General features: G+C 40.4%; 1 protein-coding gene across 1 annotated transcript in view; it reads right to left on the minus strand.

The window, feature by feature from the left end:
* The window catches only part of bckdhb (branched chain keto acid dehydrogenase E1 subunit beta), a 96,907-nt gene extending 81,405 nt beyond the window's left edge, over positions 1–15,502 (minus strand). Inside the window, exons 1-4 of the mRNA XM_061718215.1 lie at positions 15,270–15,502; positions 12,154–12,231; positions 10,152–10,220; positions 2,636–2,769 (exon numbers count right to left, since the gene is read on the minus strand). Of these exons, the coding sequence (XP_061574199.1) occupies positions 2,636–2,769; positions 10,152–10,220; positions 12,154–12,231; positions 15,270–15,465 (477 nt within the window). The 5' untranslated portion in view covers positions 15,466–15,502. The remainder of the gene's footprint in view (positions 1–2,635; positions 2,770–10,151; positions 10,221–12,153; positions 12,232–15,269) is intronic.
* Positions 15,503–19,175: the final 3,673 nt, after the last annotated feature.

Genomic DNA, 19,175 nt, shown 5'->3' on the forward strand with positions numbered 1-19,175 from the left:
TAAGGAGGACTTTAGTTGAGGGCACAAGCCTGAACCAGACTCACCTGGAGTCATCTAATTATAAATAATTACCGCAGTAAATCTCTGACAGACACTACAACACTGTGATACAATCACATACACCACTTCATCTCTTTATCCCTTTATTTTTTTCCCTTGTCTACATATATATTGATGGTTAATACAAAGTTTGGCAAAACCTAACGTTGCATATATATAAATGCATATATATGCATTTTAATCTTCAAACAAAGGGTTTCTTTTGTGTGTATGTGTGCATGGGTGTGTGCGTGAGTGCGTTTCCTTTACCAGCCGTCTTGGCCGTGTACTATATTTTATTATTGTTCCCTCAAGTCAAGGAGAGGAAAAAAAAGTGAAAAAGAATTGGGGAAAAAAAAAATCTGCCAAAGAGGACGTTAGATCACTGAAGGTGGGACGTGAAAAAGAAAAAACGTTAAAAAAAAAGAAAAAGTTGGAAAGAAAAGACAGTGATGAGTGCAGTTTGGTGAGTGTGTGGTGTGTTGTAGTGTGTGTGAATAAATGTATTGTGTTCGAGAAGGAAGAGACATAAGACAAACGGGTATTTATAAACATATAATATTAAAAATATAAAAAGAAGAGGACAGAGAAAACGCAGGGGGTATTCCGTCTATCATTGAATACATTTGGTGTGTGACGTGTGTAGTGCGTGTGCAGGGGATGTATGTAGGCCTATGAGTACAATTAAGTGTACCAATATGAAGTCAAATACATGCAGACAACTAGTAAATAATATATATGGGGAAAAAAGAAAGAGAAAATACACACACATTAAATGTATACATGTGTATATATACACGCACGCACAAATCAACGTGTGTATAACTTTTAGGCAATCCATAATTGTCCTACATTTGTCATTTCTTGTGATATCTTATTTGGTGTTATCTACTTTATCACAATTAACACATACATACACACATAGTTTGTATTTGCATTTATATGCGCGCGCGCGCACGCACGCACGCACACGCACACGCACACGCACACGCACACGCACACGCACACGCACACGCACACACAGATTTATTTACATGTGTACATGCATATACATACACAAATAAATACATATATACAAATATATACATACACAAATAAATACATATGTACAAATATATACATACACAAATAAATACATATGTACAAAGAGAGTTATTATAATAATATTATACTAATAATAACAATAATAAAAACAAACTTTAACGTGGAAAAAAGAGGCCCACAGTAACCGTGTCCTCGTCTCTGAAACATCTGATCAGGCCGTCACATTCATGAAAAATTGTTTTCAAAATCCCTGATCTTTTTTCTCTTTCGTGTTCCCCAGACCAAAGACAAAACAGCAACCATCCAGACTGTAATCAGCAGAGTTTAGAGGTCAGGCTCGGACTGATTCAGACTTCTGCTACCTCCAACACCACATTTCTTTCACAGCCTTTTTTTTCCCGCCAACCTTTTGTTTTGGGGGGGGTATAATATTCCAGTTGAAGATATTTCATTACATATTTGAGCTGTTGAGATGTGAGCTGTCACACGGAAATTCCATCTTGTGCAATTTAATCAAGACAGCGGCCTTGTTTGTCACTCAGACGTGAAGCTGACGTGGTCGGGTGAACGGAGAGGAACACCGGTAAATGTGTGAATGTGGAACAGATGACAGTTTACTGATCTTTGGGGTACACCTGTAATATTGCATCATTTTTCCTCAATAAAGACCACAAAAGACCGGACACGGCACCTATCTGCTATTCCTCTCAAAGATATCCAAACCCTTTTTTTTTAAGCAACCCTTTGACCTCAGGTGTCTTTTATTCACGTCTACAGTTTCGGCTACTGAGATTCCTCCAAGAAATACTCCAGATTTTTCCTCCCTGAAACTCAGGTAGGCTATTAATTCAGATTTAATGTCTCTCTAAGGTCACTTTGGACGGCAGTGCTTTAAGTGAGAGCGCAGAGGCAGAGCGGGAGCTCACTCAAGGCCCATCACGGCGTCTAATCCGCTGTCGCCGTGCTCCTAAACGCACGGCTCTGAGATCCGGGCGGCGACAAACACACTCTGCTCTGTGCTGCCTTGAAACAGTAGCCGGGACTCTCATTTATCTTGGGAGATGACAAACAGTTCAGTGTCAACATGTTTGCATGGTAAAACAAACTCAAACATTATTGTCATGTGCACGGCAATAACTCAGGGACATGCCGGGCGACGGAAAACGTGTGACAAGGCAAGCAATAACGCCAAGAAGAGAAGAAAAGAAATAAACATTGGCAGTATGACCAGAACACACCACCCCCGCAGCAGACAACCCAGTGCAGTGTGTGGATTAGGTAATAATGTGCAGAGACATGGCTGAATGTAGGCAAGTGAGAGGGGAAACAAGAGAATCTGCATGTGCAGCGTATGCAGAGTGCAAACACAGAGGTGCTATTGATCACTAGTAAGAACTGTTTCTGGGTCTGGTGTTCCCCGCACGGATGCTCCAGTAAAGTTAACTCGGACGGCAGCAGTCAAAAGAGTTTTAGAGAGCACCAGTAAAGATCCCCTGCAGCCTCGCCGCCATGAAAGTCATGAAAGTCCTCAGCAGCTCTCCCCTGCACTCACCTGGTCAAAGGCGGGGTAGATGTAATCAGCAAACTGGATTTCAGCAATGGCTGTAGCACCGGCAACGGCGGCACCGATGCCAAATCCCACGATCCCCTGCTCACAGAGAGGAGTGTTGAAGACTCTGTCCTTGCCTGTAAAAAAAAAAAAGGACAATGAGGAAGACAGCTCAAATGAGGAAATAAGGAACTAAAGGAAGGAGCGTGAAACTTTATCGCTTAAAGTGGGATGGTGGATGAGTAAATGCAATCATTCATTTGAGATGAGATACCAGTTTGATGTCGTGGGCTCATCAGACGCTGCTCATATCGGATCGTTTAGACCAGGGGTTCCCAACCTTTTTTGTGCCAAGGACCAGCAGAAGTATAAACAAAAAGCTCAGGGACCGGTTGACAATTTATGTCAATTTTAATAAACATTTCAGAAAAAAACAATGCATTTTAAAATGCAGGCTATCATCAGCGACGTTAGCTGATGTTGTGGCCTTTAAAACTTGTTTCTGCAAATCTAACTCACGTTTTTTCCTTTCGAAAAAATCCACTGGTTTGTCTTTGAGAGAAGGATGTTTTGTATTTAAGTGTCTTTGGAGCTTGGATGGCTTCATTGCTTCGTTGGCGAGCGTTTCTCCACCATAGTGTGTTTGGCGCCTCCAAATCGCCCGTTGCAACAAATCCGTATTTTACATACATAATGTCGTACTTGCGATTAAAGCTTTTGCTTTTCTTTTTGGTAGGATTTTCCACTTGTTCATCACCATTTCTTTTACTCGAACAACCAGTAAAGAAACGGCTCATGGAGGTTTGCTGAGGTCCGCTCATCTCTGCAGCTGACTGAACCTAACCTAATTATATGACAAAAAAATGCAAAAATTGTTTTCTTAAATTTAGTATGAGGTTGCTTTAATTATGTGGCAAATGATAATAAACACGAGAAAGATGGCTACTTCAATGAAAAATAGATATTTTATTCAACTTTGCTGCTATTCATACAAAAAGTAAATAAAAAACAACAATTTTCACCTGTTTCAAGTAAATTTTCACTTGAAATAAGTAGGAAAATCTGCCAGTGGGACAAGATTTTTTTGCTTGTAATAAGAAGATAAATCTTGTCCCACTAGCAGATTTTTCTACTTATTTCAAGTGAAAATTTACTTGAAACAGGTGAAAATTGTCAAATAAGTTATTTTTCTGGTGTTATTTTTCTGGTGATGACTCTAAATGTTGAAATAGCAGTAAAACCACATTCATTGCTGAAATTACATAAGAGATGGAAAGGAGGGATGGCAGTTTTACAGGGGGGATGATATGGACCATTTTGGACCATTTTTATTTCAGGGGGGATGATTTGGACCGTTTTTATTTCAGGGGGGGATGATTTGGACTGTTTTTATTTCAGGGGGAATGATTTGGACCGTTTTTATTTCAGGGGGGATGATTTGGACCGTTTTTATTTCAGGGGGAATGATTTGGACCGTTTTTATTTCAGGGGGGATGATTTGGAGTGTTTTTATTTCAGGGGGGATGATTTGGACCGTTTTTATTTCAGGGGGGGATGATTTGGACCGTTTTTATTTCAGGGGGGGATGCCACCCCTCCTCATCCCCCCTCAACTCCAGTACTGTTTGTTGCTAGTTGACCGAAAAAAGTTTTTCCGATCTGGCGCCCTTCTCCCACTGGTTTGGACATACAGTATAGCTACAGCTCAATTTGCAAAATGTATCTGTCCCTGCTTCAAAGAAAAGCCCTGGCTTTAGTTCTTCTGAGGAGGAGACGAGCAGCAGCAGCAAGGATTCCCCCAAATCCTGTCTTCTCATGAGGATTTCATGGACCCTCCATGAAATCCTCATGAGAAGACAGGATTTGGGGGAATCCAGGCTCGTTGGAGCTACAGCTCCATGATGACCAGGTCTACTTCAGATTGAACAGGGAGCAGTTTGACAGCCTGTTGGGGAGTGGGTCCTCAGCAGGATGACAACCACCTTCTCTCCTATTGGTCGCATCGAGATGCCCTCACAGCGCGATGAAATTAAAACATGTTCAATTCAGGCGCAGGCAGGTGAAACGCCCGTGGCAGGTGGCCTCTGGCGCGCCGCCAAGCTCGCCAGCAGAGCGCGCTGCTCTTGCGCTGCGGTAGCACATACACAATGAATGGGAAAGCCGGCGGCGGTCGCCGCATTGCGCCCTCCTGAAAGCTTAATACTGTTGGCCCCTGAAGGTTACATTTGGCCCCATAATGGCCCCTGTTTCAGAAAAATCCTAGAACCGCCAGTGCCAAGTTTTGTTACCCGCAGCTGCGCTGAGACACAAAAAAAAAAAAAAAAGCTGCGCTGAGAGAGACCCTGTCATGCAGCGCGGCTGTCGGCAGAGATTGTATGAGGTGAAGTGAAGTGAGATGCCTCACTCCATTGGGAAAAAAATGTCTGGTGACAATTGCCGACAATTTTGATTATCGCTTTTTGTCGACAACGTCAACGAATCGTTGAAGCCCTAATTATGATCGGAACACAAGCCATTCCACGGCCCGGTAGTAACAGCTCTACGGACCGGTACCGGTCCGGGGACCGGGGGTTGGGAATCACGGGTTTAGACCCAAAAGGTTTCATTTCTGTTGTAATAACAAACAGACTCAGGGACAGCTTCTTTCCCAAAGCTGTGAACATTCTGAACTCATAAGCTACCTCATACTGTGCAATATTCTTTCACTCATTTATGTGCAATATTCTTTCATTCATTCATTTTCATAGTCGATATATATATTTATATTGCCCATTTCGTATTTTGTTTTTACATAGCCTTTTACATGTGTGCACTTTAATGGAGCTGCTGCTATATATTATATGCATTATATTATTATAATGACAATAAAGGCTTTCTATTCTATTCTTTTCTAAAAGAAAGGTGAGGAGCTGGTGACTCGTCCTTAACTGCAGTCAACCAACCCACACACACGCACACACACACAACCCCCATAGAGTAAAAACAGAGGAAGAACTATTTTCCATTTTTCACCCTATAATTTGACGAAGAACCGCAAGAGTGGGACGCTAAATTTGGCTTGTGAATGTTATTTTTGCTCTCATCTTTGTGTATTTGCCAGTCCGGTCTTCCTGGGTTTAGTGAAACCGTGCCCTCGCATGCTCTCCTGTCCTCGCAAAGTTCAATGGACCAAACACAAGAGGGTTAAAACCGTTAATGAAAAGTGATCAAAGTGTAAAAAGCCCTGCTCCTCAGACTGAAGCCAAACCCCCAAAATTTGCAGCGTCATGTGCATTAAATCTGTGGCGAGTCAGCAAATGAATAAGGCCAACGCAGGCAAAGCTGCTGATATCTTCGCCGCCGGCGTTGGCGAGTGTAAAATGTGGTTTTCGATGGAGAACGTGGAACTTTTAACAGCTTCACGGTGCTTTCAGTGTTAAAAGAGGGCTGAACGTGAGTGAGAGGGATAGTGAGCAGCGTGCACAGTCGTTGAAGTATCAACTCAAGTTTTTTACTCAAGTAAAAGTATAAAAGCACTGGTTTCAAAACTACTTAAAGTATAAAAGTAAATGTAATGTAAGGGGGAAAAAAGCCATTAAGGACAAAAGCCATTGAAAATGAATGCATCTTAGTATAATGCAAATATATTAAAGAACCATATATGTGTACTATTGAGCATTAACATGTGTTTCAGAGAGCAGGAGATATGATGACTAGTTGCCTATAAGTATTGTAATGGTGCAAAAAGTCAAACTTCAGAGGCATGTTATCATTTATCCTAACCTTTATTGGAATGTACATCCAAGTTTAGTTGCAGGAATCTGAGGGCAGGGATGTAAGAACAAAACTGGACAAGAACATCTGAAACAACCACAACCTAATTCACTCTATCCGGATGGAGCAATTTAACTGGATAGTTTTTTTTTAAAGTCCGAAATGAAATAGAGTAACGAGGCTGTTTTTAAAATGTAAGGAGTAAAAAGTACAGATAATTGTGTGAAAATGTAAGGAGTAAAAGTAAAAAGTCGTCTGAAAAATAACTACTCCAGTGAAGTATAGATAACCAAAATTTCTACGTAAGTAAGGTAACGAAGTATTTGTACTTCGTTACTTGACACCTCTGTGCACAGTCAACATGTGCTGCTGCTGTTGTGAGGAAAGCACGGCTCCATCGCCGGCAGCTGCAGAGCCAGATCACCGAGGTGAATGCATCAGAGCCGTATTCACACGCCGTCCGCCCTGCATTAACCTCTGCTCCGGGTAATGGCTGCGGGTGGTGGAGGTGTGCATCATCCCTCTCTGTAGTGAGAGGGATAAAAACAGCTCTGCGCTCGTCACTGTACACAACGACGAGATGGAAAATAATGATCCCTCTCCAAAAGGTCGGCGCGTCTGACGTCAATGAAAACAAAAGGGAAAGCCAGCTCCTGTAGGATGGATTTGAGACTTCTCGCCATTAGAGCAGCTTATAAAATAAACTCACGACAACACGAGGCCGCCTCACCACATCCAGTTTTCTTCGCATGATGAACAAGAGAAAACATTTAAGGTTGTTTGGCGGCCCGGTTTCCCGACGCTGTCGGCTTGTTTTGGACGCATCGAAACACGATGAGCTATTTAATGCCATTTGCATACTGCCGCCACGTCATTTCTGCAGCCGAGCGGATTTATCGGGCGCTGCCAAGTACATAAACAGACTGGACCTGCCAGCTCAGTTCAAACAAGAGTTCAGCTCTTGACGCTGAGCAGAGGGAGAGAGCACCGTTTGACAAAGGCGCGCCGGCCGGGCCCCTCTGAGCCCAGTTCAGCCTGCAGACCTTTGAACAGCGTGCCTCTATCCGCCCGCCTGGTCAAAGCCGGGAGCTTTTTATATTCCTCAAAGCCCAGTGCGGTGTAGACGGGCGTCCGTGAAGCATGTGACATAAGAGTCCAGTGAAAGTCCTGCAGACAAAAACTGCTTGGTCTGCGTGGACTTGTGAGGTCCTCACGCTCCTCCAATCGATTAAACTGTTGAAAAATAATATTTTCTCTTGAAATTAAGCTCAAATTTTAAATTCCCTTTTTTAGTTTAGAGACAAATAAGCCAACCCTGTTTGAGGTAGGTCTCTCTCATGATGTTTTTTCCTAAAATCCGGCCAGTGTCTGCATTTGTACTGAATCGTAACGGTAAAAAAAAACTGCAAAGGCCGAAGAGCGCCCGGTGTGGACGGGGTTAATCCAGCTGTGGAAACAGCAGCTGCCTGTTAGCTGGTATTCTCATTTCCCTGAGCTACTCAGAAGCAATAACGTAGCGTACGGAGGGGAGAGCTGCTTCCGTCCAGGGTGAGCTCTCGAGGCTCTCGCTGGCGGGCCGGGGAGAGCGGTATTAGCGGAGGTGACACTTTTGAACCACTAAGACCTGATCCGCGGAGATTTCCCATCGTCCAGGTTTCGCTCATGTGCACGCTGCCATCTAATCAGCCTCCAGCAGCAGCTGCTTTTGCACTCTGAGACCTGAGCGTCTCGGAGCGTCTCTGAGCTCAGCTGGATTTATGAGAGTACAAGTTTATCTACAACTGTGGAGACTGCATGAGAATCCCCGCGTCACGCGCTGATATGAACACGCAATTATGAGAAGTCAAACTGTGACCATCTCTGGCCTTGCCCTTTCTGCTATCAAAGCTACAAAAATAAAGTGTGCTTCCACTTCTAAGATGAACTTCTACCTCGTCCACGGTAGGAATGGGCGATATTTTACCGTTCACAATATACCGTCAAAAATATTCCCCACGATAAGAATTTGTCATCTCGCGGTAAAAACAATAAATTCCCGTTGATGATGTTTTTGTGTAAAGCTGATTTATGGTTCTGTGTTAAATCCACGCACAACGTACATGTGGGAAGGAAGGAAGGAAGGAAGGAAGGAAGGAAGGAAGGAAGGAAGGAAGGAAGGAAATGAGCCAGAAAGAAAGAAAGAAAGAAATGAGCCAGAAAGAAAGAAAGAAAGAAAGAAATGAACCAGAAAGAAAGAAAGAAAGAAAGAAAGAAAGAAAGAAAGAAAGAAAGAAAGAAAGAAAGAAAGAAAGAAAGAAAGAAAGAAAGAAAGAAAGAAAGAAAGAAAGAAAGAAAGAAAGAAAGAAAGAAAGAAAGAAAGAAAGAAAGAAAGAAAGAAAGAAAGAAAGAAAGAAAGAAAGAAAGAAAGAAAGAAAGAAAGAAAGAATAAATTCCCGTTGATGACATGTTTGTGTAACAAACATGGCGGATCTGAGAGCGAGGAGCTTGAGTCATTCCAGTTTTGCAGTACAGGTGTAACTCATTTAATTGGTTTTTATTAATTCAATTTAATTGGTGTAGTTTAGTAGCATTTAGTATTATTTTAGAGCAGTGTTTTGGGGGCTCCAAAGACTGAATGTGGTGATAGATTTATAGTTAAAAAGGTGGAGTTGAATTGGTATTTTTTTTATCGTCATTTTTATCGTTATCGGGATAAATGCCAGAAATGATCGTGATACATTTTTTAGTCCATCCTAGTCCACGGTAGAAATCACGCTCTGGAACTCTGTGGCGCGTTGACCCGCAGCCGGACCGGGTCACGACGCGATGCTGACGTACAAGTCCGCTCTCAAATCATCCGTGTTCTCCACGCCATTCCTTCCCGGCTCGGTCTGCAGTGTGTACATTGAATGTGAGACGAGACGACGCGCGTGCGTCTGGCAGGGCAAATTGAAGGGTCCCTTCGTGGGACGGCTGTGACATGCGCTGCGGCGCGTCTGGTGGGACCGAGCTCCCCGGAGTCACTGAGACTTACAGTCAGACCGAGGCGCTTCTGTGTCTGCCGAGACCCAACGCTTACGGACTTCAGCGTGGAAGTTAATCTTACTGCTGAGATATAAAAGCCTTGGCAGCCTTCAGCGACTAAGAATAAGAAGCTAAAAACAATATAATTGCCCTGAAAGACACTTTCCACTGTTGAACCAACCAATCTCACTTGAATTGGCACAAAAACAGGCTCTAAATCACCATAAATGTGACTCACCATCTTAGAAAAAGCGTGCTTCATGGTAACGGCACTGAGGTCTGACATCTATGTGAAATAAATTGAGTCTTAAACCCTAACTCTTTTATATTTGGATGTTCCAGTAAATCCTATTAGTCAGCACATTAGCAAGTTTAATCAGACAGCCTCCAGTTAAGTTATTAATTGCACCCAAGCTGTTTTTCTCTGGTGTAACTGTTGCTATGATACTTGGGAGGATGTCTTGATCAGTGTCTGGGATTGTGAATGCATCAACTCAAGTAACAATTTAAAGAGAGAAAAATGTTTTTAAAAACATTGAGACTAGTTATTTTCTATCAGCTCCTTGTGTCGGGTGTTTGGGCTCCCTGCTTCAGCGGACACGTGCTGGACATGCAGAGGGATCCTTGTGGTCCTCCAGGTGAACACTGAGTCTGCTCCAGCAGCGGCTGCTGGGGTTCCCTGAGCTCTGCTGCCACCCAGGGGCCACGCGCCGCCACTGCGGGGTGAACCGGCGCGACCTCTGGGGTGTAAAACTAGATCTTACCGTATTTATCTCTCAGGCCAACTGTGCACCGGAAAACTCCTCCGAAGGCAACGTCTTCCCCGAAGATGACTGCAGAGAAACAATACAACAGTCAGTGGAGGAGAATAAAGCGTCACTGAGCACAGGTGGAAGTCAAGGTGGAAGTCTGCAAACAGATCACATGACACTTTTTAACACTTTTTGTCCATAAAAGAGCAGCTCCAAACGCTCATTATTTTATATTAAGAATTAATTCTGCCATTATTATTATTATACATTTACACCTGGATTTACAGTTCCCATAATGGCATTGTCCCTCCTTTCTGCTGCAGCTACTGGAACACACATGTAATGTTTTCCAGTTCTTCTAAAATGTTAGGTTTTGCTGGACATTTTAATCTATATTGTAGTGAAACTTATAAATATATATATGAACCTTATGTTAAAGCAAACCTAACAAGAAATCATAGGTCTTTAATGGCTCAGCTGAGAACAGGAATCCTTCCCTTGAATCTTGAAGTGGCAGATTTAAAAACATTCCCGAAGATGAAAGGTTGTGTGAACTATGTGAACTTAACGAAGTGGAAAGTGAATCACATTTTCTGTTATATTGCCCTCTGTATGATGAACTGAGAACTCCATTATTTACTGAAATGTCTGTTAAAAACCCAGAAATGTTCTGGTGCTCTGATGATGATAGAATGGACGGGTTGTTTAACTTCAATGTTTTTAAGTTGGTTCATTTTGTTTCTGAAGCCTGGAGAAAGCGTAAGGATTGTTTATATGTTTAATTGGTACAGGGTTTGTTGTCTGGCTTTCATTTGCTTTATGTTCCTTTTTCTTTTTTTGGTGTCATGCAAGCCCACTCGGGCTGGGCACTTCATGTGCATGACACGTAAATAAAAACTTTAATCAATCAAAATATATAGAGTTCAGTAAATCTTAACAGATTCCCAAAAAAGCAAGGACAATGAAATTAATCTTCACTTAAATAAATATAATACAAATGTGTCAATTAACTGACTCCATTCAATGAATATGACATTTTTCAAAGGAAATGTTATTTTGCTGTATGATTCGCAGGTGTTTTTAATGTTCAGATGAAGGGCTGAGGCTCATCGGAGGGACGTTGGTTGGTTCCCCGGGTTCCTCTGGTTCTGCAAGCCAAAGTGTCAATCCCAACATTAACCCCACTTTGTTTTATGTGTGTTCGTCTCTTGAATTCACCCTGGATCAACGTGTCTGCTGAATTAATAAATGTTAACGTTAATAAACAATGCTGGACAGAGCTTCTGCCCGTTTTTGTGGGTGACATAATGATCTACGAGTCCCCAGGTCGTCCCTGGTGGTCCATGAACACCCGCAAGATACGCATGCAGACTCTCAGAATCTGTTGATCATCTTATGTTCAGTGAAAGCTTAGTTATCCAAAGGTTTGGGTTTTATACTTGATTTTCTGTTTCCAGACTTGTAGACAGAGATTAGTCTTTGCAGCTGAGAGACTCTGCTCGTCTTTGATGCTCTTTTTAAATCCACTCGTGTCATTGACCTGTTCCCAGTAAGCATAAACAAGTAAAACTTGATTAAGTAGATGGTTGATTTATTTATGGTTGATTTATGCATCTAGATCAGTCAACACCATGTGTCCATCGTAGTTGGGATCCTGCTCAACACCCCCTGACACGCAGCTACACATCAGGTCCAAGAGGACTGCAACAAATGCAACTGCCTCTATTTTCTCCTACGACTTCTTCCATGTTTTTGTCAAACTAGGTAGAAAGATGATGCTGTGAAAGTTCCTGTTCAACGTTTTTCCAATGCACATCACAAAAACATCCTTCATTCACTCCGTAGTTCCTGCACATACGTGTGTAGCTGCTGTGAAGAAGCGTGATCAATAAACAATATCTGCATTTACTTGTGGCTTATGCGGCTCCGTATTTTACTTTCATAAACCTCTCTGAGAGTTACACTTTGGTTTTTACAGCCCATCTAAGTCCCACTTCCTGTTTGAGCACATTACCTGCTGTAGGGTCATTATTGAGCGTGTTGTCCAAGGCACTTGTAATGGACTGGAACAAGTTCATCTTCTGCGTCGTTCCTAAAGGTCACAAGAAAAAAGAATCCAGGTTTGTCATTCAGGACACACATATAACACGTATGTTTTCAGGGAAAATAGATACTGGCAATGTCTAGTACTTGTATTCAAAACTGTGTACATATTCAACCTTCCTGTGTAGTGTTTTGCATGTTTTTTTATTATAATGTTCTTTTTTTCTTCCCTAAACTGTCTGACTCTGAGACTCCAGTGTGCCTGGACTGTACGTTTTGTGCACGAATGGCAAATAAAAACCTTTAACCGATAAGTCAGCCCCTCGATCAGTGTGACAAACATCGATTTATCACAAAAAAAGAACAGATAAAGCTATTTGTATAGATCAGTGTTTCCCAACCCTGGTCCTCGAGGCCCACTGTCCTGCATGTTTTAGATATTCCCTTCATCATCACACCTGATTCTAATTAATGGTCCTAATTAGCTTGTCATCAAGGTCTGCACAACTCTGCTGTCTGATGACACAGCCACTTGGATCACGGAGTGCTGAAGCAGGGAAACATGTAAAACATGCAGGACAGTGGGCCTCGAGGACCAGGGTTGGGAAACACTGGTATAGATTCAATAAGGACAAATATAAACCAGTGGTGAACACTAATCCAAGGTCTGAACACGTGCCAGGATCAGTCAGGACGTTGAAGGGGGTCAGAGACACTCGTGCTGACACTCTGCTCATAGTCAGATAAAGCATTGTTCTCCACCTAATAACTAGTGTCATCAACTAAAAATAACCACAATAAAGCTATTCATCATTGCATTTGTTCTTGTACTGTGTTAATGCATGTGGAAACTAGGTGAACATGTATCTAAAAATAGAAGTGTGATGAATATCTTAAAGCCAGGGCGAACACAGTGCTGGCTACATGTGGTCAAACTTATTTCAGACGCTGTTAATCCGAGTTCTGAAAGGGGCCTTAAACAGTTGATGCACATTAGTCCTGAAAAGGTTATAAAAACATTTCCAAATAATAAAGTTGTGGAGTTCAAGATTTCAGTGATAAAGATAATTCACAAACGGGAAGCACTGACCACAGATCAGGAGAGGACGTCAAAGCAGATTCACCTCATCCTAGACACTTCTGTACCTCCGCTGGTACGTCATCAGGACCGGAGGTCCTTCTAATCTAAACTGCTCCACTTCACACCCTTCCCTCTCATCTTCTTCATTCATCTTTCCAGTTTGACCTCAGACTCCCTTTATCTGTAAGAACATTTCCACCTGTATCCTTATTCACCCCAACCTGCTACAGATCCTTCACAGTCGACGTTAACAATGTCTCACCAATCATAACAGATCCACCTCTTCTTCCTGAGAGTTCAGTTTTTCATGCAACTCATGAAAAGCTCCCAGTTTAGCCACATAACTCCTTGCCTCATGTTGGATCTCTTTATACTCCTGCACTAGGGGTGGGATGATATGGGTAACTCACGATTCAATACTGTGGCGATATGTGGCCCACGATAACGATAATATCACCATACACGATAGCTACGATATTCGATATATTGTAAGAAATTTCAGCAACGATGTATCACGATATATGTGACTGAAAAAGAAAAAATAACCATAAAAAGGAAAACGTCTGTAGTTATGCATTTATTCAACGCCAAAACTTCATACAATGTACAAAGAAAGAGTATTTGTATATAAACCTCACTGCCTCCTAGGCTTGTAAATGTAAACAAATTAAAGTGCATGAACATTAATAACATGTTTTATATAAACCAGGATAGTGAACTGCTTTGTTTCTAATACTGAAAAGTCAGTAAGCAACTTAATTTTGCATAGAACCTCACTGCCTCCTAGTCTTGTAAATGTAAACACTGTACAGCTGGACAAATTGAAGTGCATGAACAATAATGCGGTGACAACCGCATAAATAAATAAATATCTGTAAAAAAATATTACAGATATTTATATGCAATATGTTATATGTAATAAAATATCGATATTTGCCGTCAGTTATCGATTATTTATTGTGACAGAGAGTGCAACAATATATTGCAATATCGATTTATTTCCCCACCACTATCCTGCATACTTCCTTCCTCTCTCTTGCGATCCCCCTTCTTTTAAACAAACCTTTTCCTACTTACACTTCATAATTCCAACACACAAATCTTCTTCTCCTCCTTCTGTTTTAGACGACACACAACCCACGACCCTTGTCTTGAATCCATTCGCCTGGCAGTCCTGCACCACCCAGAACCAGTCTGAACTGCTCCCTAAAGTCCAGAAAACTGCTGTCCTTCTCCAGCCTCTGCTCTCCCTTTGCTATTAAACCCAATGAAGTGAAGAAATGCTGACAAGTACTTGAAGTGTTTCCTACTAAAGGCAGCTCAGTAAGTGGCAGTAAGTCACGTGGGGTACTTAGTATTGCCCACGTACTATGTCAGAGGTGTCAAGTAACGAAGTACAAATACGTCGTTACCTTACTTAAGTAGAAATTTTGGTTATCTATACCAGTGTTTCCCAATCCTGGTCCTCAAGGCCCACTGTCCTGCGTGTTTTAGATGTTTCCCTGCTTCAGCACACCGTGATACAAGTGGCTGTGTCATCAACAGAAGTGTCAAGACCTTGATGACAATCTAATTAGGACCATTAATTAGAATCAGGTGTGATGATGAAGGGAAACATCTAAACAAAGGGTGACTTTTTGACTTTTTGCACCATTACAATACTTATAGGCAACTAGTCATCATATCTCCTGCTCTCTGAAACACATGTTAATGCCCAATAGTACACATATATGGTTCTTTAATATATTTGCATTATACTAAGATGCATTCATTTTCAATGGCTTTTGTCCTTAATGGCTTTTTCCCCCTTACATTACTTTTACTTTTACTTTTATACTTTTATACTTTATACGTTCTTTCTGAGCGGCAGCATGACTGACAGCTGTTTCTAGACTGCATCGGTACAAGACTCCATACGGTGCCTTTATATTTCTCGGATATCAAAAGTATAAATGGTAGAAACACTAAACTGCACCAAACTAACTGAAGTGAAGCACCGGTCTCACCATATTGTGCGGTGACTGGGTCAGGCTGGAAGGTAAAGTGGGCTGCGTGTCTCCGGTGTGTTTTTGCACGGGAGCTGCAGCTCGGCGACTGTTTGAGTAAAGCGGCTCCGACAGAGCCCTGGATCCCGGTGCCAGCCCCGCAGATGGAGAGTCTCGGGTTTGAGCCTCGGATGAAGATCCTTGCAGCCGCCGCCATCACTGTTGTTGTGGGTGACCTGGAAGGGCAAGAAGAAATTTGGGTGCAAAGATCGTATAGTATGGAAAGATGCCTTCACTCGGTAGTGAGAATAGTGACTAAATTCCTCACCGTTTTTTGTTGTTTCTTTCCAACCAGATAACGTTATGACACATATCCGTATATACATAAACATTATTCATTGCATGTCTAATTTGGTACAACGTCTTAACATGTATGGGGAAAAAGTGAGTGTGTAATATAGTAGTATCCGGGAATGGTCGCAGAGTGAGACCTCTTATTTTCTCTTTGGCTCACACCTATGTGTGAAGGGAGGGAGGCTGTGATTGGTTGAGAGGGAGGGTGGTGTGTCTGGTGAGGGTTTGCAATGCAAACACGGCGCATGCTCACAGTGATGTTCGGGTGGATGTCTATGGAGCTAGATTTGTTTCTTAATTATTCAATCAAAAAAAGATTGCTTCAATCAAAAAATATATTTTCAATAAAAAAAAAATAAAAAAAATGTATTTCAATCAAAGATAAAAAGTGTTTGAATGCAAAAAAATATTTGAGACTCAAAAAATGCATTTGAAGAATGCTTTTTATTGAAGTGATTTTTTTTTATTGAAAATATTTTTTTCTTTTTGAAGCAACTTCTTTTTTGATTAAATGATAAAGACACAAATGTCCTACCCATAATATGGCCCAAACAAAAAAAAACTACTTCAATCAAAAAGGTTGCTTCAAACAAAAAAAACTTCTATCAAAGAAAACATTTCCAATCAAAGAAAAACAGTGTTCAAATGCATTTTTTTGAGTCTCAAATATGTTTTTGCATTCAAACACTTTTTTCTTTGATTGAAATCATTTTTTTGATTGAATTGAAATTTGTTTTTATTGAAAATATATTTTTTGATTGAAGCAATCTTTTTTTTTTTGATTGAATAATTAAGAAACAAATCTACCTCCATAAAAGTCTGCTCACTTTTCTTGGTTTGGAAGTGTGAGCTTATAGATCGATGGATAATTCAAACTTAATGATAATAATTTGGACTTTAATTTCAAATAGAGAATTCTCAATTTCCATGTTATGATGATGATAGCAGTTGTCATTTGTCATCTTCTGTCAATCTTCCACAGTGTTGCACCCTCAATGAAAAGTTTCAACAGTTGTTATCTCTCTAAGCAGGAAATGTATGGAGGTAGATTTGTTTCTTAATTATTAAATCAAAAAATATATTTTCAATCAAAAAAAAGATTTCAATCAAAGAAAAAAAGTGTTTGAATGCAAACAAATATTTGAGACTCAAAAGAATGCATTTAAACACTGTTTTTCTTTGATTGGAAATGTTTTCTTTGATAGAAGTTAAGTTTTTTTTGTTTGAAGCAACTTTTTTGATTGAAGTAGTGTTTTTTGTGTTTGGGCCATATTATGGGTAGGACATTTGTGTCTATCATTTAATCTTGTCTGACCCTCTGGTCTGACCAATGGGGAAGCATCCTCCCACTGCGGGATGTTTCTGTCAAAATGATTCAATCAAAAAAGAGACTTCAAAACTTTTTGCACTTCAAATCAAAAAAGAAATGACTTCAAATCGAAAAAAAATATTTTCGGTCAAAAAAAAGTGTTCAAATGCAATTTTTGGATCTCAAATATTTTTTTGCTTGTTTGCACTTGTTTTCTTTGATTGAAAAAGTTTTTTTTTTGATTGAAGTGATTTTTTTTTTATTGAAAATATTTTTTTCTTTTTGAAGCAACTTCTTTTTTGATTAAATGATAGACACAAATGTCCTACCCATAATATGGCCCAAACACAAAAAACACTACTTCAATCAAAAAAGTCACTTCAAACAAAAAAAACTTCACTTCTATCAAAGAAAACATTTCCAATAAAAGAAAAACAGTGTTCAAATGTCTCAAATATTTTTTTGCATTCAAACACTTTTTTTCTTTTATTGAAATCATTTTTTTTTTGATTGAAGTGAATTTTTTTTTTATTGAAAATATATTTTTTGATTGAAGCAATCTTGGGTGTGTAGATTGACCACCATGCACGAAACAAAAATAAATAAATAAATCTTTTTTTTATTTAATAATTAGGAAACAAATCTACCTCCATAGAAATGGCACTAGTTATTTTGATGACCTGAATCTTAGACTGCACAATATGCGGCTAAATCTTTACACTTTACTATTTTAGCTGTGGGTTTACATTTATTTATTAGATTACTGTTATCACTTGGCATCTCTTATTATGGAGTACCGTAAATAATGAATTTAAAAGAGGTGAATCAAGTTCACCTGAATTTCATATGCACTGGAAATGTGTCCTAATAAAAATAACAATAGTAGTAATAATCTAGTAGATGCATGCACTTATGACAAGATGGTGTCTTCTTAAAGGTAGCTTTCTTAGATATACAAGATATGTATGTATGTATGTATGTATGTACTGTATGTATGTATATACATACATACATACATACTAACACTGGCGTGACAGCACCTCTCAGCAGTCTGACCAGCACTGATCCAGCTGGACCCTAATATGTGATTTTGTGCTTGTGTTGTTCTCTCATATGTAAGTCGCTTTGGATAAAAGCGCCTGCTAAATGACAGTAGTAGTAGTAGTAATAATAATAAACAGAACATAAAAATAAAAATGTAACAACAATCATTTTTGTTATCTCCTCCCCTCCTCTCAGACGTGGGGTTGTCTGCCACTACTTAACTAACCAGGGATTGTTATTTCTGTTCTTTCTATATTGCCTCAAAACTATAAACTACAAAAATATAAGATAAATTCCCTCTGCTCAAGCTATATATCTTTCCAGAAGCATGCGTAAACACTGCAGGTTTAAAAAAGTGTTGGTTTGTGACCAGCTTCTCCTTTAGGATGCAAACCACTGCAACTGAGAAGGGTCTGGCTGCAGACCATGTCCTGACACTGGAGGCAGCCTGAGAGTGGAGCCTGCACAGGAAGCAGCCTCACACTGGAGGTCTGCTGCAGCCAGACACTCTTGTGGCTGCAATTAGTAACGGTTTATGGATAACAGCAGCAAAAGTAACCACAGGCAGTCAAACAAATTACCTCTAAAGTCTTTTACTACATATTTTTCCCTTAACCTCAATGGAAAACATCATGAGGTCAAGGAAAAATTGGATGTGGGATAAGACTTTGGAAAATGCAACTGTGAAACTGCCATGTAGGTCTGCAGTGGCTGACGTTAAATTTAAAAACACTCCTAATTGTGGCTCACAGTCCGAATCATGTCCATACTCATCTGCAAGAGTCTCATCCGCGCAGCTGTCCGAGGGGAAAAATATGTGTGCAAGGAATTGTGGGATGGAACCATCTCTTTTCCTTTTTAAAAGTATGATGTAGTGTTTAGTGAGCTGCAGAAGTGAATAGCTAAGGTCTTTCATATTAAGAGTGGACATACGCTTTTTATTTTTCTTTACAGGTTTTCTTCTTGAGGTCTTAAGGAAACATCTGTAACTTGTTATTGTTCATATACCACCTGGGTAACAGCTCTGTCCCGATAAGCTGGTTCTTATCTTATGTCAGAGTCAGACACTTGATTCTACTCCACCCACATTTTCTGCATACCGTTTAAAAAATGATTCTTACTCTCATGTGCATTGGGATGCTGTACACACTTAAGTGCAGCAAATGCATCATGCTGTGAAGTTTGCTGGAGGAAAATATAATAACTTGAATAGTAGTAGT

This window comes from Cololabis saira, chromosome 3 (assembly GCF_033807715.1).
Source record: "Cololabis saira isolate AMF1-May2022 chromosome 3, fColSai1.1, whole genome shotgun sequence".
Taxonomy (NCBI): domain Eukaryota; kingdom Metazoa; phylum Chordata; class Actinopteri; order Beloniformes; family Belonidae; genus Cololabis; species Cololabis saira.